The sequence below is a fragment of the Zootoca vivipara genome, chromosome 10 (assembly GCF_963506605.1).
Source record: "Zootoca vivipara chromosome 10, rZooViv1.1, whole genome shotgun sequence".
Classification (NCBI taxonomy): Eukaryota; Metazoa; Chordata; class Lepidosauria; order Squamata; family Lacertidae; genus Zootoca; species Zootoca vivipara.
Window position 1 is genome coordinate 37104308 of NC_083285.1, and position 23893 is coordinate 37128200.

At 39.0% G+C, this 23893-nt stretch overlaps 2 protein-coding genes across 4 annotated transcripts in view; one reads left to right on the forward strand and one right to left on the reverse strand.

Annotated features, from left to right (window-relative positions):
- The window catches only part of VEZT (vezatin, adherens junctions transmembrane protein), a 35978-nt gene extending 20441 nt beyond the window's left edge, over positions 1 to 15537 (forward strand). Inside the window, exons 4-12 of one of the 2 annotated variants that reach the window (XM_035127081.2) lie at positions 110 to 285; positions 1456 to 1731; positions 4504 to 4641; positions 5831 to 5978; positions 7078 to 7409; positions 9080 to 9273; positions 9823 to 9923; positions 12738 to 12945; positions 13858 to 15537. In XM_035127081.2, the coding sequence (XP_034982972.1) occupies positions 110 to 285; positions 1456 to 1731; positions 4504 to 4641; positions 5831 to 5978; positions 7078 to 7409; positions 9080 to 9273; positions 9823 to 9923; positions 12738 to 12945; positions 13858 to 14426 (2142 nt within the window). In that variant the 3' untranslated portion in view covers positions 14427 to 15537. Of the gene's footprint in view, positions 1 to 109; positions 286 to 1455; positions 1732 to 4491; positions 4642 to 5830; positions 5979 to 7077; positions 7410 to 9079; positions 9274 to 9822; positions 9924 to 12737; positions 12946 to 13857 lie in introns of both variants that reach the window. The other variant, XM_035127080.2, reaches the window with a different exon arrangement.
- Positions 14389 to 23893, reverse strand: part of LOC118090829 (uncharacterized) — a 43053-nt gene continuing 33548 nt past the window's right edge. For both annotated transcript variants that reach the window (XM_060279707.1, XM_035127078.2), the window contains exons 18-19: positions 16902 to 16994; positions 14389 to 16465 (exon numbers count right to left, since the gene is read on the reverse strand). In XM_060279707.1, the coding sequence (XP_060135690.1) occupies positions 16387 to 16465; positions 16902 to 16994 (172 nt within the window). In that variant the 3' untranslated portion in view covers positions 14389 to 16386. The remainder of the gene's footprint in view (positions 16466 to 16901; positions 16995 to 23893) is intronic.

Below are 23893 nucleotides of genomic sequence, written 5' to 3' on the forward strand. Positions count from 1 at the left end.
AAGTAGGAATTGGCCATCCTTGTTATATATTGCATAGTGATTGGGGGGCGGGATATTTTATTTGACAAATGCTTGTGTATGTGAAAGTGCTGTTTTTTCTCAAATTAAGGATGTTGGTTTTCGCTCGGAGGCTCTCTGCACTATCCTGCAACAGGAAGTTCTGCTGCAGGAGGATGTTGAACTGATTGAGCTACTTGACCCCAGTATCCTGTCTGCAGGGCAGCCCAAGCAACAGGAACATGGACATCTTCCAACGCTACGCTCCCTAGCAACTCCTAATATTTGGTATTGCCTTGAGCTATCTGCATAGATTACAAGCTCTGTTGGAGGAAGTATCTTGCTCTTCACATATATAACCTCTTAGAGAACAGGAATTGTTTTTCTTTCTCTTTCTTTCTTTCTTTCTTTCTTTCTTTCTTTCTTTCTTTCTTTCTTTCTTTCTTTCTTTCTGGTCCTTATTATTCAACCTTCTATCCCATGGATTTAGAACTGACTTCACCTTTGTGTATTCTTTGCTTTGCATTAATTTGGGCAGTGTACAGCAGGAGCATATTTTATTAGGTGTGAAATTTTGAAGATGGTTATCCACAAGTGTGCATGTGATAGTCCCTTCTTAACAGTTTATTACCCTATCTCTTGTATTGATTTTTAATGCTCTGGCAATTGATAAGCCCATTTTTCTTAGTGAGCTTTCTATTTTGTGGGTCTGTGTTCTGGGGTACTTTAACATACTCTCCCTCCCCACATACACCTCCCCGATATGTTTATTTGAGGCTAATGGAAAGAGTGTGTCGTTTCATACAAATTCAGGTTTCTTTGGATTTTGCATCATTTGATTAAAATCTTTTTTTATCATTGTCTTGGGAGAGGCTCGTTATACAAGCCTGGATGTAGAAAATATATATATATATATATATATATATATATATATATATATATATATATATATATATATATATATATATAATGTCTCTGGTTCATTTTAGGCAATTCTGTTGGTTCTTCTGGTCCATTCTTTAGATTACATGGCTTGCACACATAATAATATTGTAATGACCAATGTTTCAAGAAGTAGCATTTGATAAGAAAATGCAAATTTGTCACAGTTTATAATGTGCAAGAAAGGAACTAGACTTATTCATGTTGAATGTTTTAGTGCCCCTGCAGAGACTTGTATTTTGCAACAATTTTGTAACAATTCTGCAAATGTGACAAAAACAAGTGAGAGAAGCTTTGCTGTTGAGCATATATGGTTTTAAGAAAAATAATGAGCAAACCATTTGAAATGATGCCACGAAAAGGTCTTTCATATTCTGCTTTAAAGGAAACCAGGCGTGCACTTTTGGACTGTGATGGTCAGATTAAATGAAAGGTGGGCAACAGCTGGCATGCCCAGAATCTGGGCAAGCTGCAAAAAAACAAGATGTGGCTTATACTGGCTATTTTGTTTTGCAGGGATATCTCATTATTATTTGCCTTCATCAGCACGCTGATTATTCTTCCTTCTTCATGGAATGGATCTCTTGGATTGGTGTGGGGAGTAGGCTTGTTGGTTTACATGTGCTTGCGAGGTTTGGACACACTGAACACAGCCAAGCTGCAAATGTCTCTAAGAAAATGCCAACTCCAGCTAGAAGATATGGTGACTAATTGTCGAGCCTTCACTAACCTTGTGAGAAAATCTCTACGGCTCATTCAAGAAACTGAAGTCATTTCCAGAGGATTTACTCTGTGAGTCTGATTTTTAGGTTATTTTATTAATTGGTTCAGTCATCCCTCTTTAACCAGGAGTGAATAAACTTTTCCTTTAAAATGTATAAATCTAAGATGTTTCACTTATTCACACAACATATTTGTCATGAAGCTCGAGTCACTGGTACCAAAATCAAACTGATTTGTGGAAGGAGATAACAAGGGCATGAATGGGAATGAAGTGGGTTTTGATATGTAATTTGCTTAAGAATAGTTTTAGAGAGATGTTTTAAACATATAGAACATTATACAGGTTATGGAAAGCCCTCTTCCACCCCATGACACTTCAGAACCTTTAAATGCAACATAATTTAACATCATGTGTTTAGGAGATTATTTGTTTCCTATTCTGCTTTTAGATTAATGGCTACACTGAGTTATAAGAGTCAAAATTCTTCTAGATGTCTATTGGCTTCAAAGATTACTTCTTTCTCTAACATACTTCATAAAGAACAAGAAACAGCAATACTATCCAGAGTTTGTTGCTTAAACATTCTCATGTGTATATAACATTTTAATCTCTATTTACAGAGCATGTGCTTCTAATACTAGATCTGCTGTGTGGTTTGCAAATGCAAGCAGCTACATGTAAAACTAAAAGTGTAGCCATCTTACAGTAAGCGAAGTTTCCAAATGCAGAGAATTCGTCTGAATTGAGCTTTACTGCCCCCCCCCAAAAGATTATCTTGTGGAATGTTTAGGCATGTGGTAAGACAATCCAAGCTTATTCTTGGCAAGGTAGCATACAATTAAGAATAGTTAATACTATAGTTAAAACGGTACTTCAAAAGAGCTAAGTGTTAGCTGCAGTCTGGGCAAAATACTTATATTTTATTTTTGCAGATGGACCATGTGAAGAAAATAGTCTAGTTATCCAGCTTTTAAAAAATAAAAAGTTAGTGGCTAGGATCCAGTTCAGAGAGAGCATTAGCAAAAGACACTTCCATTTCTGAATCTCTCATTTCATCCATTGCCTCATGATCTGCAGGAGCAGTTTTTCAGGGTATGGAGCAAGGAAGCCTCTTAATGATATGGTGTGCCAGAAGCAGCTGCAATGGGTAGCTGCCACATGCTTACTATTGAGCATTTGGAAGACCACAATAAACTTGTGGGTCATGCCATTTGTCACTTAGCTTCTTCAGCCTGAAAGCCTGGCATAAGTATATTTCTTTATAAAAACATTAGCTGGCCCTGCCACGCGTTGTTGTGGGTTTTTTGTGTGATTTCCCCTACCCTGTGCCGACCCATGACGCATCCCTGTGATTCCCCCACTCCTCACCTCACCTCCCGGCTTATCCCTGTGATTCCCCCCTCCCTCATCCCTGTGAATCCCCCCAACTCTGTCCTGATCCATGACCTATTATGCCCCCTCTTTCCGCCACCCCCGGCTTATCCCTGTGATTTCCCCCCCTCTCCTCCCCCTAACCCCCCACTTACCCCTGTGATTTCCCTCCTCTCCTCCATCCAACCCCCCTACCCGGGTTATCCCTGTGACCCGTTCATTTTGCACACAATCATTCCCCCAATGCGCGTGTTCTCTAAAATTTTGCTCTGTCCCAACCCTGACTCCCCTACCCACATGTTATGTGAAATACCAGGCAGAGGGCCTTCTTGGTAGTGGCGCCCACCCTGTGGAATGCCCTCCCACCAGAGGTCAAAGAGAATAACAATTACCAGACCTTTAGAAGGCATCTCAAGGCAGCCCTGTTTAGGGAAGCTTTTAATGTTTGATGGATTTCTGTATTTTAATATTTTGTTGGAAGCCGCCCAGAGTGGCTGGGGGAACCCGGCCAGATGGGCGGGGTATAAATAATAAATTATTATTATATTATAAATAACATTTATTCTACCCAAAGGCCCATATTCAGTTGATTCTATGCTGCGGCCTATTCGCCCCCCATCCCCCACCCAGGCAGGCCCCTAAATCCACTCAGCCTAGTCTGCAAAGCCGAGGCGAGATACTGTGGAGAGGGCAGGTTTCATCCCCGTGTCTTCCCCCACCCTGTTCTGACCCATTACCTATTCCTGCCCCCTATTCGACCATCCCATTCCCCCCCCCCCGGCAGGCCCCTACCTCCACTTGGCAATGTTGGGCCTTGTTGCTGCAAAAGGCCTGTTTTCAGTTGGTTGGGCCTTGTTGCTGCAAAAGGCCTGTTTTCAGTTGGTTGCTGTGGAATTTTGTGATGTCATCTGGTGGTGCTGCTTTGGAGGCAGCAGTGGGTGATCTGCCTTTCTATTGGATGCTGCTGGAGTCTTCAGATCTTCTGCTGGTGACGTCTAATTTGGGCGCCACTTTTTTGTGTTAAATCATTATTTTAGGTATGAAAGGTTTGATTTTTTGGGGGGGGATTATACCAGATCCCTCACTGATGGGCATGGAACGTTGTGGCCAAATTTGTTACATTACAGTTCAGCGGTTACGGAGAAAGGCTGTGACCTCTGCGCATGCAATGCCTACATTTTTTATATATATAGATGAAATTGGTGCCTACAGATCTTATAGGATTCTGAAGACTGGGAAAGACAGGGGATTAAAGTTTAAATGACTTTATACATTGCTACTAGCAATGTGTGGGCTTCTTTAATTTGTATAATAATGAAATAATCATTCAATTTCTCAATATGCATGAAGGTATATTACATAAAATGAAAACATGTAAGATGATAATATTGATTTATTTTGTATTTTTATAATTACTTAGGACATCTGTACAGTTGTATCACATTTTACTTTTCAAGTTTGCTTGACAGGGTCAGTGCTGCTTGGCCATATAATAAAGCCGGACAGCATCCTTGTCAGCATCTCATTGGTCTTCGGAAAGCAGTTTATCGGTCAGTTCGAGCCAACTTCAGAGCGTCAAGGCTTGCTACCTTGTATATGCTGAAACAATATCCTTTTTTTGAAATAGGACATACTGGAAAAGGCTAAATAGATGTAATGCAGAATAAAAGATTGCTGGACCTCCTTTTATGTTTGTGTTGTTCATTTTGTCTCAAAGAACATAACACAACCTTGTGTTTCTTGTCCATGGCCTTAATATCCATAATATTCACTAACTCCATTGTTTGGTTTCCTTCATAACAGTTTTTTCAACCTACCATGCAGCACATGCGTCACTTTATGCTTGCAAGAACCCTGTCAGACAGGTTAAGGACTGACCCACTTCATGGCTGAGTGGAGATTTGAATCTGGTTTCCTTAGTGTCAGTCCAGCACTCTAACCCTGGGATGGGGACCCTCAGGCCCAGCAGCCAAAGGTAGTCTTCCAGGACTCCCTGTCTGGCTTTCATGACTTTCACCAGGCCACATTCCTCCCTTGTGCTACTTTGCACTCTCCTTGAATGTTTTTGCCTGGCTTGAACATTCTGATAATGTTTCTTCCTTTCCTGGATAAAGAAGAGAGGAGTGTGTGAGAGTGTGTGTGTGTGTCAACTAGCCTACTGTACAGAGGTAAAATGGTATGTACATGGCTCAACTGGAATTCCTCCTCCCGTCTTTGGAGTAGAGATCACAGAATTGCAGCGTTGGAAGAGACCCCAAGGATAATCTAGTTCAGCCCCCTGTAATGCAGGAATCTTTTGCCCAACATATCGTGCAAACCCACAGCCCTGGGATTAAGAGTCTCATGTTCCAACCGACTGCACTATTTAGCCATATGTTGAAGTGTGGGGCAATGGAATGCCCCTCTTTGAATAATTTATACTTTTCATAAAGCTCATTGTTTTAATGATACTATATGTGGTGTTGATTAGTATTCTTTTTAATGTAGATAAATTTTTGCATTCAATAAAGATGGATAAACACTTGAGATGACTCTTGTCAGTTTCAATTTTATTAACAGTTATGATTTGTTGCTAAATAGAAAAAAAACAAATCACTTGAGGTTTTTTGTGAATGAATATGTCTTTATTCTGAAGCTTGTTAGAAGTGGAGAAATAGTTGTTTCTTATCTATACATAAGAGCACTTTATAGAATCTTTAACTTCTTTGAAAAGCTTCTGGTCTCTTTTTTACTTCATGTTTGCCCAAGTTGCATGTCATACAAAAGCTTCTTTAACTGCCTTAACACTAACTAAACTTACCCATTGAATTCTGAGAGCGACAATGTGACAAACTACATCTGTGTGGTGCCTTTCAAAGAATTGGGCCTTGGACTCAGTGAAGAGCAGGTGTCTGCGGAAGAAGCACACAATCTCACAGATGGCTTCAGCCTGCCAGCACTAAAGGTAATCCAGCCAGGTTTAACATTGGCCTATTTTGTAACTACTTTCCACTTGTAGCAATTAAACAGGAAAACCTGACTGAGCCTGTTAGCTAACTTTTTTTAAAAACAAACCACCCAATCCAAGGTTCAACTCAGCTGCCTGGAATATATTAAGTTAACTTACATCTTTGGGCTGGACTTGTATGTTACCTTTCATAAGCGTTAGTTGTAGACTCTTGAAAGGATATTTAATTTTCAGAATAAATTGCTATAGTATATAACATTGGGAAACCCCTGATTTACATCTGTTTTTTCCTACTTTTTAATATAATTGTTTAAAAAGAGGGCACTGGATGAGTTCCAGCAGTTACAGGCCATTGAGGTGGATCAAAAGAGTCAGACAACCAATCTCTCTCTGTCTCTCTTGTTGGAGGTTTTAATAGAAATACAGTCATTCTTTGGAAGTCAAACGGAATCCGTTCTGGAAGTCCGTTCGATTTCCAAAAGGTTCAAAAACAAAATTGCGGCTTTTGATTGGCCGCAGGAAGCCGCAGAAGCACAGTTGGACGTTCAAGTTCCAAAGAACGTTTGCAAACCGGAACAATCACTTCCGGGTTTGCGCCGTTCGTGAGCCAAAACACCCGAGTTCCAGGGCGTTCGGGATCCAAGATACGACTGTAGCTCTTACATAACTGAATAAGTTGTTTATTTAAAACATTTCTGGTCTCTGTGGCGGCACTCACTTTGTGGAATGTCCTCCCCTTGCAGGTGCCAACTTGGCATTTTAGCACCTAGTTAAAGCCTACTTGTTGGCTAAAGGTTTTTAAGTGAGTGACTGTGTAGCCTACCCAGTTGTTTTTAGCTACCTTAAATTCTATTTGTAGTATTTTTTAAAATATTGTTTTAGTTTTGTTGTTTATGTGCAATGTATATTTTCTTGTACCCTGCCCTGATATTGATATTCATGAACGGTGCATTATAAACGTTAAAAAAAAAAGTTTGTGGTTTGGTAATCATATTATTGTTGAATCGCTTAAAATGAATGGGAAAGCAGGAAAAACAAAATGTCATTGTTTTCTTCTGTAATAATTAGGACTGTAGTAACTCTTCTGTATTTGTAGGTTTTATTTCAACTTTGGGTTGGACAAAGTTCTGAATTCTTCAGGCGGCTAATTCTTCTGCTGTCCCCCTCCAATGCATCCATCAAGACCCTGATTAGGCCAGAACATTTGCCACTTTCTACCTTTACTGATGTGACTCAGGGTCTTCATCATGCACATGCTGCCTGTTTAGAAGAGCTTAAACGGAGCTATGAATTTTATCGGTACTTTGAAACACAACATCAATCTGGTTTGGAACGTTCAGTCAAAACCGAACAAAAGTCAAGAGAACTAAATCGTCTCCACACAGCAGTGCGCAGTTTACAACTCCATCTGAAGGCCTTGCTTAATGAGTAAGTTGTTCTTTGGGAGTGATTTGTCACTACACACAGGTCCGCTTGTCAGAATGCTTATTATCTGAAATCTCAGTTATCTGAACACAAAAAGTATACCCAAACCTTGCTACACAAACAGCTGATTTAGATATTGGAACAGCCAGAGTTTGCCCTCTTCCTTACTTGTTTCCGTTTTACAGATTAGCTGAAGCCTTTTGGGGCAGAAACCATGGGGGGGGGAGAGAGAGAGATCAGGGAGCAGGAGAGATCAGGCAAATCAGTTTTTCCTTTGTTTGGCTTTTGCTGATCGGCTGCAGCAGTTTTGGGCAGAAAGCATGGAGGGAGAACCCATGGATTAGAAATGTTCCCATAGGAAATAATGGAAATCATCAGCTTGTTATGCAACTGCTCTCTTAATGAACGATTGCCTGGGAATGCATTGTGTTCCGATACTGGTACCTGTAGTTTAATTCCAGTTGTAGTTCAAGTTGTTTTTTTAAGACAAGAAGGTAATATGTAATGTTGCAATCGGAAACTACTGATAAGATTTATGGAGGCAGATATTGCTGTAACTTCTTTGCCTTGTTATTCTAGCTCTTATTTAATCAAACAATCTAAGTTACGTTCAGTAAAGAGGTGTGTTTCTTGTACTAGCTGTACACAACTGTATATGTAATTATATACAATACTATTAAAACAACATTGAGAGTTTATTACAGGGCTGATATTTGGCACTGGCTATATGAGAACTGCAGAGGAGTCAGATTGTTGAATAATACATACAAAAAGCAAGAGACCACAACCTAACACGAGTTTTATGTTTGCTGAAGCCAATCTATTTTAATATGTTTCATGAAAATCAGTGGGCTTAACTCTGTGAGCAAGTGTACATTAATGACTTATTTGTTTTACTGAGATTACCCCTAAAGGAAATGATTGTACTGTACTAATAATTTTTTAATGAGAGGGAACAGAAAACTGATTCCATTTTGGTACTATGCCTACTTGTTGTTTAGGCTAGGGTTAAACTAAAAAAAGAAAACATGGATGTGTTTCCCTAAACAATACCTTCTTTGCTGATATGTGTCCCTCTATTCATATTGATCCTTCAGACATGCTGTTTGAAGCAGAAACGTTTACTAGTTCCCTAATAAACTCTCCATTCACTTGCCCAAAGGTTTACAATGTAAACTTATGCATGTCTACATAGAACTAATTCTCACTGAGTTTAGTGGGACTTATTCCAGGATTCAGGATCCAGGATCTTTCTGAATGTCTTTTTAGATGGAGATGTAGGGAATTGAACACAGGACCTTCTACATGCAAAGTGTATGTCACAAGTGAAGTTATTCTTATGAATTTATGGATTTCTCTCTAGCCTTCATTAGAACATAGCTGCTAGTCACTGTGCAGTGGTTGTGGTCTTTTACTGCTGTTTCAAAGGCTTGGATTACTTGTCTAAAACTAAGTTCACCCTTTTAGCCTTGACCCGTTGCTTCTGGCACCTTGATATCATACATATGGGCTCTGCCTACATAGGTAAAACTGATAGACTGTAAGAATAAAAAAGGAGGATATAAAATCTGGAGACTTATAACTGCAGTCACATCAACTCACTGCCCACAGCAGGTCCATAAAATATTTGATTTGGGTCCTAATTAAATTGTTTGTTGTTGTTTTTTGTCCAGAGTAATAATTCTTGAGGATGAACTTGAGAAGTTTATTAGTTCCAAGGAAAGCCAAGAACTAACTTTGGAGGCCTACCAAGTTGTAGAAACAAAACTAAGACTTGTTCAACCTCACATGCAAGCAAGCAACAGCTGCTGGGAAGAGGCCATTTCTCAGGTGGAAAAAATGGTTCGAAGAAATCCAGAGAAAAAAGGTAAATTGTCTTCACAAAAGCATTGAGAAATTCCAATCACAGTAAAATAAAATCTTCAGTAGGCAGTCGTATATGCAATAAATAGTAACTCCAGTATTGCAATAGCAAAATGCCTGGGTTTGTAAGTAGGTTTTTAAAATGCATCAAAAGGATAATGTGGATTGCACATCCCTTTCTGATTTACATAAGTGAAGGGCTACATGAACTCAGACTTTGGGCGTAAATCTGGAAGGAGATACTATCTTGATTGTTCATAGCAGTAGATCTGAGCTTGCCATAAATTCATGGGATCCACTGTGTACTTTCAGCTGTGATTCATGACTCCTAAATAATATCAACTGATGTCCTTAAGTTGTTGTTTATTATGTTTGTTTTTAAAACTTAGGACAGTGTCTACCTGCCCCTTTGGGGCAGATTTAGGTAGGGCAGGGAAAATTGGCTGACAAGAGCCCAATGGGATGACACTCAAATGGGATGACATTAAAAATAATTTTAAAAAACCAATTCTGCTGACTCCTACTTTCTCTGCTGCTTCTCTACTACCTCCAGGCAATCCTGAACCATCATGTGAGAACAAGCAATGCACCATGGTACCTTTGCTGCAACCATCTGTGCATATAGAGGATAAAGACCCAATCCCTGAAGAACAGGTACAAATATTATAGTCTGTAGAGCCTAGAAATGATAATCCATAGGTTTATTTTTTAAAAACTCTTCATTATTTATTTAACAGAATTTCTATACCATTTACTAGAATAGAACAAAACAGACTTCTAAGTGGTATATAATACTGCTTATCAAATATTATCTTAAGAATCTGTCAAGTAAGGCCTTTCTGAATAGATTTGAAATTATGTGGAATAAGTGATATTTTTGATAGATGCTATAGTACTTGCATTGTACCACATAGCAGAGCTCCCAGTCTAATTTAACTGCCTCTTAAATAATACAATCAATAGAACTACAAAATACAGTATGCCTAACTTGGGCTACAGTCCTATATTGGAATAAGTCCCACTGCTCCGAACGAAGCTTTTGAGTAGACTACATTGGATTGAATTGTTGATCAAATTCAGGGTTCAAGCAAAGACTTCCATTTAAAAATAAGATAAGATAAGATATCTTTATTGTCATTGTCCCCTTGCGGGAACAACGAAATTACTTGGTTGCTACATCCACTCAGATAAAGCATTCCGCATAATCCAAAATTACAAAACCTAATTAAAAACAGTAAATATAATACAAAATAACAAGTAAAATAAGATGACTTCAAAGTCCAGACTTTCCATTTAAGGCCAAAATCGCTCTAGAGAAGAAACTGTTCCTGAGACGGCTCGTTCTTGCCTGCATTGTTCTATATCTCCGTCCCAATGGCAGGAGCTCAAAGAAATGGTGACTAGGGTGCGTTGGATCTCTTGATATGTCTAGTGCTTTTCTATGGCACCTGGTGGTGTAGATTTGTTCTAAGGTGGAGAGTGAGCAGCCAATAATGCTCTCTGCTGTTTTAATAATTCTGCACAGCCCTGCTCTATCCTGAGAAGTACCACACACATAAACCATACGTGAGCACACTCTGTATGGCACAGTGATAGAAGGCAAGCAGCAGCTTTTGTGGAAGATGGTTTTTCCTTAAAATTCTCAAAAAATACAGTCTCTGCTGCGCCTTCTTCACAAGCCCCCTTGTATTAATACTCTAGTACAGATCCTCCTGTAACTCAATGCCTAGAAATCTAAACGTTGTTGCCCTCTCCACACAAATTCCGTCAATCAAAAGTGGCTGGACCTTGTTCCTCTGTCTCCTAAAGTTCACCACAAGCGCCTTTGTTTTCTTTGTATTTATGAGCAAGTTATTAACTCTGCAACACTCTGTCAGCCGCTCCACCTCATCTCTATAGTCCGTTTCACCCTCCTTATCAGAGATGAGCCCAATCACGGTTGTGTCATCTGCAAATTTGACAACCCTATTTCTAGGGTGGGCAGCGACACAATCATACGTATAAAGAGTATAAAGGAGCGGACTAAGCACATATCCTTGTGGTGTTCCTGTGTTAGTCCTAAGCATATTAGACATATAAGGGCCCAACCGAACCCTCTGGGAGCGATCTAAAAGAAAGTCCAGTATCCACCCACAGAGTGATAGCGGGAGCCCCAGATTTCCCAATTTTGTCAAAATAAATAAAGCACTCTGCTAAAGTTATAAGTAGACGGAGAATAAATGACATGTCACATCATTTAAAACTAGTGCAAGTAAATACCTTTTTTATGTTGACATATTCTAAGCATTTTTGAGAAAACTATTTGAAAAATGTTCTCGATTCTGTTTCTTCACTTTCCTGTGAAGTGTTTCCGGAGGATTGAGGTCCTTTGAGAAATTGTCCTACGAAGATTCTAGCATACAGCAGCCTGAAATTTATTCTAGTATAGAATGACATAGAAATTTCTAGGATAGAACAGCATAGAAATTGTCCAAGAAAGAGTCTAGCATAGAACAGCCTGTAAAGGGAGCCTTCAGTGTACAGTGAGCTGAAGCAAGATAATACATACATAAATATACCATACATCTTGGAGGACTGTACTGTATGCTTTTTACAATGATATAATATAAAGACAACTGAAGGATATGTTGGAAAGGATTACTTTTGTCAACCACTGGTTAGAATTGACTGAAAATTCACAAAATGTGTCAATATGTATATGTTTATTTGCTGATTGAGGGAAGTATAATAGTGTTCTGCAGTTGTATCAGCATACTTTATTCAACAGATAAAGTCCTCTGCTTATGTATTTACTTATTCTGGAAAACCTAATAAATATATATATTAAAAATTTGTAAATAATTCGCTTCTCATAGAGAAGCTTGAACATGATGAAAATGGTTGTCAGTTGCATCTTGTTACTTGCTATCTTTATTTGCTACAATGTTTGTGCTGGCAAAGAAAATTTCTGCTGCTGTTATATAGGATAAGAGTTTAGTGCTAGGTACTGTATATAGCAGGAATGAAAAACCTATAGCCTTCACATCAACCTTTATCAGCATGACCAGTGAAAAGGAATGATGGGAGCTGTAGTCCAATAACTAATGCCAGGCCACTGATTTCTCCATCCTTGGCATTTTCTTAACATGTGACGCCTTGGATGTAAGGCTATGATACTAGGCTATGTAAGGCTATGATACTAGTGGTGAAGCATCATTTTAAATATTGTCAACTAAAAATTTCAGCCACCCTAGAGAATCTGTTGACAGTCTTTGTGTGTCTGAATTGTATAAATCTGAAATACCATAACTGACCTTAATTAACATTCCTTTAAATATTGGTAGAGTTATTTCAGAATTCCCTTTGGCCTATAAATCATACTTGGGATCCAAATCTTGTAGTTTAAATAAATGGTTAAGAACCATCACTGTCTTGCAGTTTTTGAGTAATTTTTAGATGCAACAAGATGTTTGTTAACTTTTTCCTCAGGAACTTGAAGCATATGTTGATGATGCAGATATAGACAGCGAGTATAAAAGAGATGACTTTTATTACTTTTCCCTGGAAGACAGAGAGAGGCAAAAACGCGAAAGAGAGGAATCCAAGAGAGTGCTGCAGGAATTAAAATCTGTGCTGGGATTTAAAGCTTCAGAGGCAGAAAGACAAAAGTGGAAGCAACTCCTGTTTAGTGATCATGGTAAGTGTTACTTTTGTTGTTAATTTAAGGAAATCTCTATGCAACTCTTTTCTGAATTGGTTCATCTCCCAAGGTCCTAAAGTACTATACATTACAATCACAACTTATATGTATTTAACGAGCTATTTCAACCTTGTGCAGTTGAAGGCTGCTCATTGAAATTGCACAAATGCATGCAAGGCAGAGACCTTAAAAGCTCTATTTGCATTAGGTTTTCTTGGTATGGAAAGAGCCTCTAAGCTCTCTGACTTGATTATTGAGCAAGGCCCATTCAGTGTGTGGGCTCTGGGATGCTGTTTCACAAGATCTTGTCTATCATCCAAGGATAGGCTTGATGCATTGGGTGAGAGTTTCTCTAGACTAGGCATAGGAAACCTTGGCTCTCCAGATGTTTTGGAACTACAACTCCCATGATCCCTAGCTAACAGGGCCAGTGCTCAGGGATCATGGGAGTTGTGATTCCAAAACATCTGGAGAGCCAAGGTTGCCTATGCCTGCTCTAGATTCATAGAATTGTCAAGAGTATTCATAATATGTTCTCTTGAAGGATCCTTTCAGATTTTCCTTCTAGATCAGAGGTGGGGAATTTATCAGTATGAGGGCCACATTCCCTTCTGGGTGCATCCAGAAGCAAACATGGGCAAAGCATGTTTTGCATTTATTCAGTAGCAACCAGTGGGAAGCGATGTAACAGCTCCAATGTATGGGTGATGAAATTACTAGTTGTTTTTTTAATTTTCCATTTTGTTTTATAGTTATTCTATACCTCTTAATGTTTGAGAGGACATCTGTTACCTTATGCGTTCACCATCCTCTGTAGTAAATATGAATTTCATATGAGAGCAGTACATTCTTTAAAACTTACAGTGAAGTTATTTTGAGTACTCACTCCATATTTCCCCCTCTTTCAAGCTGCGATGAAACCCTTGCCTGGTACAGAGCAAGAGGAATCCATAAATATTTTGGGATTGCCGGAGAATTCAGAATCAGGCATGCAGGTGTGCAGCAGAGATGACAGCTTGGAAGAAGCAGTCTCTGACTTCAAAACACAAGCTACTGACGGTGAGAAAGATAGGGTGGAGTACCTCTTTGATGGATCTGGTAAGAACAAAAATGACATTGCTGCAAATGGTGACTCACCAGAAGTTGAAAAAAGAACATGTTACCAATGCAATGGAGAAGGTGAAGAATCTGAGTCAGCTGGTGTGGACAGAGTTGATGTGTCGCAGCCACCTGAGAGAGAGGTGTTACAGTCCTCCATCAAACAAAGACTGGCTGAGCTTCATATATCAGCAGATTTGAATTTCACATCAGGACTCGCAGCACAGGTTGCCGCCAGGTCACTGACATTTACAACCATGGAAGAGCAAACATTTGGCGATGAGGAGGAGGAAGAAGAAGAGGAGGAGATACAGGAAAAGGAAGACTTTTTTGAAAAACACAAAGGTGAAGTAAATGACTGCAAAAATGAAGAATCATAGAGCCCACCTAAACTTTGCCTTGCCTATTTGAACACAATGGAAGGCTAGTGGGATTAACAGCAGCAGCACATGCAAAGATCCAGCATTGATAATATTGGATGTTGAAGAGAAGATAACCATTAAAAATCATGACTTTAATTGGACTTTACTAGTCTTTTGAAATATATCCATGTGCAAATATCAACTAGACTCCAAGTGTATAGTGTGGTTCTAATAGGTACCACGAATGAATGGCATTTCTTTTAATATTTTATCTTTATTTATTTATATTATTGGGCATTTTTCCCCAAAAATGAAAAAGCAAATGGTCTAATTGTCATTTCCTAATTGCTGATTGTAATGTTGACCTTAATTATGCAACTACTTGAAATGGTTCTTTAACAAGAACCTAACACCGTGTGGGTTTTCCTGCCTACTTTGCGTCCTGTCCTTTCTGTATTAGATCACTTAATGACCTGCATATTTGTTGAACTGTTGGTTCATCAGGCTCACAGCCTAAGATGTGGACTGCTTTGTTTAATGAAAGCCATAGCTAGTGTATCCTGGGATGCTAACCTAAAATAATAAGAAGTTATTAGCAAAGGGTTACAAAGCAAAACAAAAACCCAGCACAATCTTGTGTATTTTAACTTCTGGACTGTGGAGAATATTTTGACTGTTTCATGTTTTTTCAGTGATTTTTTCCATATTGCAAACACTCCCAAGTTGTCACATGTGACCCCCCCCTTTTTTTTTTGCAGATAAGGGAAATTAAACAGATTCTGATCAGGTCTTCTCCCCTGTTTCTTTCCATCTGTTACCTTGTGTAAAAACAACTTTACTTCTGCAGCAGAGACTAACTGAGACTTGGTGTCCTTTGATTTCAGTTTCTACTTTGTTTTCCATTGGGTCACATTCTCTGAAAATGCTCCATCCAAAGGTAACTCAGATTCTCCTTCTATTGGTTTCATGTTCAGTCTGATCTACAAGTGTTTTCATGTCTTTCACTTCAGCACTTCCACCACCATTAGAGTAACTGCTTCACCTGATTTTCCCTACTGTGGAAGGTAGTGGCAGCAGCTGTTGACTTTCACACATGGAATATAGCCTCAATAACTGTAATTATTATTATTATTATTATTATTATTATTATTATTATTATTTTAATTTATATACGGCCCTCTACCCTGGAGGTCTCAGGGCGGTTCACAGAACAATGTGAAATGATGGAGGGTATGCCTTCCTATTATGTTGTAGCAGCAATATGCTTAGCAGATTCCCATATTGGGTCAAAAGCCTAAGAATGCTCTGTATTCTGCAAATTTTACAAGTACGTTTGCAACATCAAGTATAAAGCAAGGAATTCAACATCATGGTATCACGGTCACTTTGTTAGCGCAAGCAGTTCTGCTTGCCTCATGGAACAATCTACCCTCTCCTCCCCCTAATGCCCTGTTCCAGAGGGAGTCTCCTGATCCTCCAGAACTATTGGGGGACACGGGATGAGAGTGGAGGAAGCCGTATTGTACTAGCATGATTTCTGCTGACTTCCACCAGTGCAATGCTTTAGTGGAATCTGGGCCAAAGTGCATTGCTTTGTTCAATAGTGGAGTCAAATAAAAGTAAAAATGCTATTATCACAAATATGATTTCTTTTTAGTCTGGGGACTAGTAAAGTTACAGCAGCCTGAATTTACTATAATATTTTAACATAATATTTTTTTAACAAAATATTTCACTCATCACCCCAAAAAACCAGAAATACAGTACATTCAGTTTCCTCCCAAAAGTCCCATTTTTCATTTCAGACTTTAAGAAAAAAAGCAAAAAACAACCTCCATCCATCTCACACATCTTTTTCCAAGATTCTTCCTCTCCCACTTCATGTCCATTCTTGGGTTTTTCTTCTTCTGTACAATGATCCTCTGCAGCTCATGGTGATTTTGCAGGGGGAAATAATAATTTGAGTTTGGATCTGGCTTCATTTGTTGAGATGTTCCTGAGTGCTGGTGGCTCCTTTGTATAAGCCGAATAGCACAAAATCATGGGTACTTGGTCTCCTGGTATATTTCAAAATAAAGTACCAAGCAAAATGTGTAAATATTCAACAACAATATATAAAAGAGTTCAAACACAGTCTGTGACCCAGATGGCATGTGTATATACGCACACTGGAATTTTCTGAGAACTTTAAAGAAATGGCCCTGAAGGCCCCAAACACTTAAAACACTATGAACTCTATCCTTGGCTTAAGATTTTCTTTCTAGTGGGGGCAAAACAACAGCCTAAAAAAAAAGGCCATTATTTAAGATTCTCATGTAAGACATTCCTTTGCAAATCATTAGCTTGAACTCTTCCATAATTCCTGTGATTTGTGTTACCTCAAAAAGACAAAACATCCAAACCCCAAGGTGCTCATGGTGGACATGAACTGAAACTGATAATTTTTTCACCAGAGCATGTGAAGTTCAAGACAAAATAATTATTTTTCCATACCTGTCAGTGGCATAGCAAATACAACTAGAAATATCGTGTAAAATCCTTGCTTGAGTATGTTCAGGGTAACTCTGCAGGCTGTTTTCAAGAGAGCTGGAATACAAAAAGCAAATTAAAGTACTGCAGTTATAAGAGAAATCAGGGTACACTTCAGTATACTTTATTACTATGTATTTTATAATTTTAGGTTATTAGAACACAGTGGACTTTAATTTTTTTCCTAGACTTAATCACAAGCTTAGTCCAACAACGTTTCCATTGCATATTCATTCTTCACTTAAAACCTAGTCATATAATTAAAAAAACCTAGTTGTATAAGTTAAACCTGTTATGAAAAATGTACCCCAAAATGCGTTGCCTTTTAAGAAGGGCAGACGCGGGTCGGAAGCTCCAAAATTTGCACTAAGTTCAGCTCCGCCGGGAAAATGACAGAGACCACACGATGCTGTCAGGAAAAACAAACTGATCCCTTTATTGCAGAATGCAAAGCTACAGCTGTAGGGTCCCTGCCTCTGGAAAGAAGGAAGGAACCCCGGGAAATGGTAAGAACCCCCTATATACCCTCCTGTTCCTGCATGGAAATCTCTGGACTGCGAGGGAGGGGGAGACAAGGGCGGTGGGTGGGAGATCGGATTAGCTGGGTGCGGAGATGACTTTTCCTTTCAGATGGAGAGATGTCAATCTCTCTTCTCCTGTCGTTGATGGTACTCCCCTTTGTTTTGACAGGTGGGCAATCCTTCGAGATGGGCGCAGGAGTGGAGCGATTTCCTGACGATTTCCATGAGGTAATTTTGGCAGGTGTTTTCCTTGAGGCCGCGGAAAGATGGACTATGGCATGTTTAATTTGAATAAAGTTGTCAAGCTAATCTTTCTATTGTCCGTGTCTTCCTTCGTTGGGTATGGGACGGTGATGGGGAGGTTTCAGGGGGGCTTGGGGTCAGAGAAGGGTTGCACAGAAAATAAGTATGGAAAACATTTCTAATACATCCTGACGTATACAGTTCTAAAATATAAAACAGTGATTTTCTAATACAAAGAGATACTAACAAACCTATTTTCTAATACAGAGGAACACTAGTCTAATTAATCAAGAGTAATACTGAGGTTGTGGTTAGGTTCTTAGGCATATAGGGAGGGACGCCTTTCAAGGGATATGAGGGGTTTCTCACATTTAAGGCACATAAGGCCAGCAGACATATAATCACAAGAAGCAAGCATATAATTACGAGAAGGTAAAAGTTCATAGCAAGTTTGTATAAGGTTTGTATAAAATGGTAAGGCTGTATAAAAATGGGCTGCGTTACTTGGTGGAGTTTATGATAATTGTCTGTGATAATTGTCTAGGCGAGGGTTGCATATGCTTGTCCTTAGGCGAAGGGGAAATGCAGAGTTTATGTTGGATTTTAGGAGGTGTTTGAATATGTTAATCCCTGCGGAGGGGGTGCGGGTCTCTGGAGGGAAGGAGAGCCAAGCTGTGGCGGCGAAATGGTGGTGCGAAGGACTCTGGGTAGCCGTAGCTGTCAAGCTGTGGTTACCCCTCTCTGTTCATTAATAATGGTGTCCTGCAACCCCCCCAATATGATTTTATAACAGTGTCCCCTCTCTGAGGCAATATTGTTGTGTAACAACCAATCATTGCCTCATATAATCGACAGTGACGTATTCTCCATTTCACTGTATGCAGCAGTATTCTAGCACTTATGGGAAAAACAAGTGGTCTATGCTTTACATTTACCAGAAGATCCACCAATATTGACTGGAAAGTGTAGTTTGTTTGTTTGTTTTTACCTTTTTGTGGGTTGTCAGGTGTCAAAGCTAGCTCTCCTCTGGTCTCACACCTCCATCATGGCACAGCAGCAACAATCCCTGGTGAATCCCCTTAGGGCTTTCATATCGACCATGTCACCTGGCACTCACCATAGCTGCCACAGGTTTGGACATGTCATGAGAGAGATGCCTTTGCCTTGGGCTTTCTATGGGATTTTTTATTATAGGCTCTGGTCTTGCACTGTAGTAGGGAGTTGCTCAGTTACTCTTAAAGGGAGAAAGCTACTTGCACCTTGGATTCACTTGCCCAATTAGAACTGACCCAATTATAATTTATACAGCCCCATAAAAACCATTCTGAAAAGGGCACATGTCCAAATTGGTCAATTTAATTCTATAAGGAATCATTCCAGGTAAATCAAGGCATATACACCTTCTTGTATCTGCTGGTTTCATGAATCCTGAAACTGCTTCTTGGTAAAAAGAAGGCTGGCACACTACAAAGTGCCAGGTGAGATAAGGAAATGTGGTCATAAATTGATCTAAATCTCAACAATGGACTATGCAATAGCCTGATCTTTTAGAAAACATGAGTCCTCCATTGGGCGAGTCCTCCATTGGGCGTATAAGGAATAATACCACCATTGGGTGCATAAGGAATGTTACACTATACAATAACTAACTATACATAAAACATGAAAGCAATTACACACAAAAATGCCCCCCCCTTTTGTGGAAATAACATATACTTGTCAGACATAGGTCAAGGTTTCTGCAGAATATCACGTAACATAAAACATAATTATATATCAGTTGCACAGTCTTGAGGGCACAGTCTAAAATAAAAAAAGAAATATCCTTGTAACTCATTCCCCCCCCTTGTCCGTCCCATTTGACACATTTCAGCATTCCTACATAATAACACATAATGCATAAAACCTTCACATTGTTAAGTCTACACCATTTGTATATCTTGAGGCAATTGGGTGAACTTGAGATAATTCTTGCTGCTTTTGCATGTATTTCCAACCTTGGGCACAAGGGCTTTTCTTGTCTGCCTTTGAGTCACTGGGAGGAAGTTAACAGCACTTCTAAACCTTGCTGAAACATTATAGCTAAGAGATAAAATGCCCTTCATAATTCAATTACTTAGTTTCTCAAGTCTTTTATGGGAATAAATTGTTGTGGCCACTGTGATGCATTGGCAGGTTGGTAAGGTGGTGAGGGGATGGTATTAGCATTTGATTTCCTGTAAAACATCCTTTTGAAAATAGGCCTGTAGGGGGGTTGGGGCCTGAAGATATAATTAGTTAAATAATAATAATAATAAAGGGGAAAATATTCTATAAAGTTCTTCTTGGGAAGCTGCAAATAATATGTGATCATAGTTAAGCATTTTATTCATTTAAATATTATTATTATCATTCATATTTAATTACTGCTGTTATTGTCTACTCAGTCTGTTTAATTTACTTCACCTAGTTTGGCTGTGGAGGACAACAATTTTGTTAATTAGGACACAATTGATAAGTTATTAACATTTTCCATGTGTGGTTCTGAATTCTCTTTGAGGTTCGCGTATCCTGTTTGAAAGGGATTATTATTACTATTATTATTTACAGGAAAGAATGACTTAGATGCTACATTCGTATGTACAGGAAGAAAAAGTAGAAATAGAAAAAATGCATAAATAAAAACAAAATGATATTTAGATTACCACTCAAACAACAATTTTTTTTTTTTTAAGAAGGACTTGACACAAAAATCTCAGATTAAAAAAAAATTATTATCAAATAATATGAAGACATTATAAAGACCATACAGGTTAATATTGGCATTCCACGTGATGGACTGATGGACATGCCCCAAAATATAACAAAACAAAACACTGACATATGAGGAACCAAAATAAATAAATAAATGCTAAAACACACAATTTCTAATAATGAGCATCTCAAATGAAAATAAAGAGTAGCAATCTAAAGTTGTACAAGTATGGTTAGATTAATTTAATAGACATAATGGAAAAACTGATTTAATAAATGGAAGCAGATTATTTGTAAGCTAAAGAGAAGCGTCAAAGCCAAAGAGAAATAATAAAAGAGGAAAAAGGAAATTACTGTTTGTATCACTTCACTCCCCCCCCTTTTTTTTTTGCTGTGGGAGAAAGGAAAAAATAAACACTTGTTACTGGAGTTTAGTCTTCTTAAAGGTTCACATATCCTTTAGAAATGTTCTTCCTGGGAAAGCTGTGAGAATAATTTTTGCATGTTAGGTTGGAACTTTGCAAGGGGGGAGGTTATGCAGGAGTTAATGCTTGGGGTGAAATGCAAATAGATAAGTATCTGAAGGTGCTTCCTGAATACCCATTGGAAAGGGGGAGCAGACCCTTGGTTTGCATAGTCTGGAGTTTTTTCTAAGCCCTTGACTAAAATCACAATCAGTATCCTGTTGAAAGGGGAAACAAACAACAACAAAAAGTACTCAAGCGATGAAAGTACTCAAGCGATGAACTCAAAGTGGGAGTGCTGAGATATTTACCTCTGGAAAGAATTTTGCATATTAGATTTGGAATGATGGTCCAACACTTGACCCTTTTGTTTTCTCAAGTGACCCCCTGGAGTCAAAGACACATAAGGAAATTTAAACAAATTTTCCCCTGCATGGCACAGGCCCTTCAGCATTTGGTTGCTGTTTTTGTTTTGTTTTGTTTTTAACCTCCTTTTTCTCTCTATTTTTCTCTTCAAGCTGGCATAGCCTCTGTGCATGTACAAAGTTCATGATTCAGAAATCCATTGTACCACTTGAAAGTGTTGCTGGTGTTGGCTAAATTACCATTTGAATAGAGGAAGGGAAGGGTGAATAGGTTAGATTTTACACAGAAACCCAACAATTTACACTTCCACCAAACCAGCAACAAAAAGTGGTCAAATTAAATTATTTTTGGTCAGTTTAAATCCATTTCTATAGCTTTTGTGTCCTGAGATATTTCTGACACCTCTTACTTCCTGTTCCTTGCTGCTTAGGAAGCAGGCTTATAAATCTTAAACCTTAAATATATAAAACTTCAATATCCAGACAACGCAATTTTTTCACCAGAAAGCTGCAATAAAAGTTTGGTTAAATTAAACTACTTAATGAAGTCATGGCACTAATTAGCCATGTTTACTGTACTATATAAACATCTCATACCCCAGGCAAAAGAAATCTAGATTTGCCCCCTTTATCTACAGGGTTTTTGGGGTGCAGACTTTTATTCAAAATATTTCACAAATGTGGATTATTATTATTAGTGTGCTTTCCCTCTAGTCATTAGCGGAACAATGACCCGCCCCCTTATGTACGGGTAAATGACCAGTCAGAATTCATAAATTGCAAATGTTTGTGTTTTTTTTAAATAACTTCAGCCATGGGCAGACTAAAATTCCCTGCCCCTCATATATGGGAAAATGGCTACAGGGTCACAATTCATAAGATATTTTCTGCCATTTATTTACAAGGGAAAATGGTCAAGACTTTCATATGTGCTTAAACTTTAAACCTTAATAGACAAAATGGTAAAAACTTATATAATCACTCCTTAAAAACCAAGGACACTCTTGTTCTAACTCTGAAAACCAATAATCTTTCCTTGCCAGAAAGCAGAGCTGGGCTGAATTTCAACCCATCACCACATCAGACACATTGCCTTTCACATAGCTCTAAAATGGAAGTTAGAAGGGACCCTGAGGTCATTTAGTCTAACCCTCTAAGATTCAGGATTCAGAAGATTTGACTGAGAATACTAACCCTATACAGAACCCTTTAGCAGATGAGTTTTTTCCTTAAGAGACTGATATCAGGAGCCCAACAAGAACCCTTCTGTCCAACACAATCAAAGTTAAAACTAGACTCAGATAGACAATTCCTGGCTATGGAAGCTCTACTTTTGACAAACAAATCGCCTTTATAGGAATAGCTGTTCAATTTTCCTTTAGTCAATATTCCTCTAGTCACTTGGAGAAAGACTCCCCTTTGTAGCCTCTCTCAATAACAACATTTGCACACCTCATTCTCATATTTATCATGTTTAAGATTGATTGGTTCAACATTGTTTCTTTATACTAGAAATTTAAAACAAGTTGGCAGTTTTAACTATGCACACTTAAGAAGGCAGTCTATGGATGTTGTGGCCAATTTATACACAACCCCATAACATTTCTAAACATTGAGTACATCTCTTATCCACTTATAGCTGGAGTTTATGAAGTGAACATTTTCAAGTTTCGAAATATTTTCAAAGCATTGAGCAAGCATTTTCAAAGTTACAACTCTTTATTTTCCTTCATCCTGCCCCTCTTTTTACTTTTGGAGAGGAAAAAATGGCCTTCTACAGCCTCTTTAAAACAAACCTTTACACACTACTTCCACTCTTTTTAATATTTGCCATGTTTTTGGGTTGATCAAGCCCTTACATAAAAATTATTTAAGCAAGCTTGCATTTTGTTTTGGTTTTTTCTTTTGTTTTTTTTTTAGACCCTGAAACATTTCTTAAATACAATTGGAGGCGTCTATCAGAGTTCAGACGGGAAGTAAGCTCTCCTTGGGCTTATTTCTCCCCTGAAGCCTGCAGAGTTGTCTCTTTGGACAGGGGTGCACCCATTTTTGCCCTGGTCAGTCTCCGAAGGGGCACTTGCACAAGTTCTAGCCCTGGGCAGTCTCCGACGGGGCTGTGGGGTCTCTCGGGGTTCTGGGGACTCCTTGGGAACCTGGGGCACGTCTAAGGAAAGTGGACAGACTCCGATAGGAAAGTGGACCGACTCCGATAGGAAAGTGGGCTTGGGAAGGTTTGCTAAAGGGCTCTCTAAGGGAAAATGGGGTTTGGAAAGTCTCCTTAGGAAAACGTTCTAGGAAAGTGGACACACTCCGAGGAGGACTCCTATTCCCACCCACAATTTAATAGTGCCACAGCAATCTCCCTGCCTCTTGCTCTCTAGACTCAGGTCCTACTGAACGCTTGCCTACGCAATGCCAGATCGGACCTGAGGAATGCAAAGTAGGAAAAGGGAACGGGCGCACTTGCAATCTCTGGTCATGGGTCATACCTAACAAAAGGTCGCCATGGCAGAGGGGCGTCTTCACCCGGGATAGCTAAGCGAGAGAAGGAAGAGTTGCCAAGGCTCGCTATCTGGGCAAAACTCCGACGGACAACAAGCCTTGGGGAGGAAAAGGGCAGCCGCAAAACC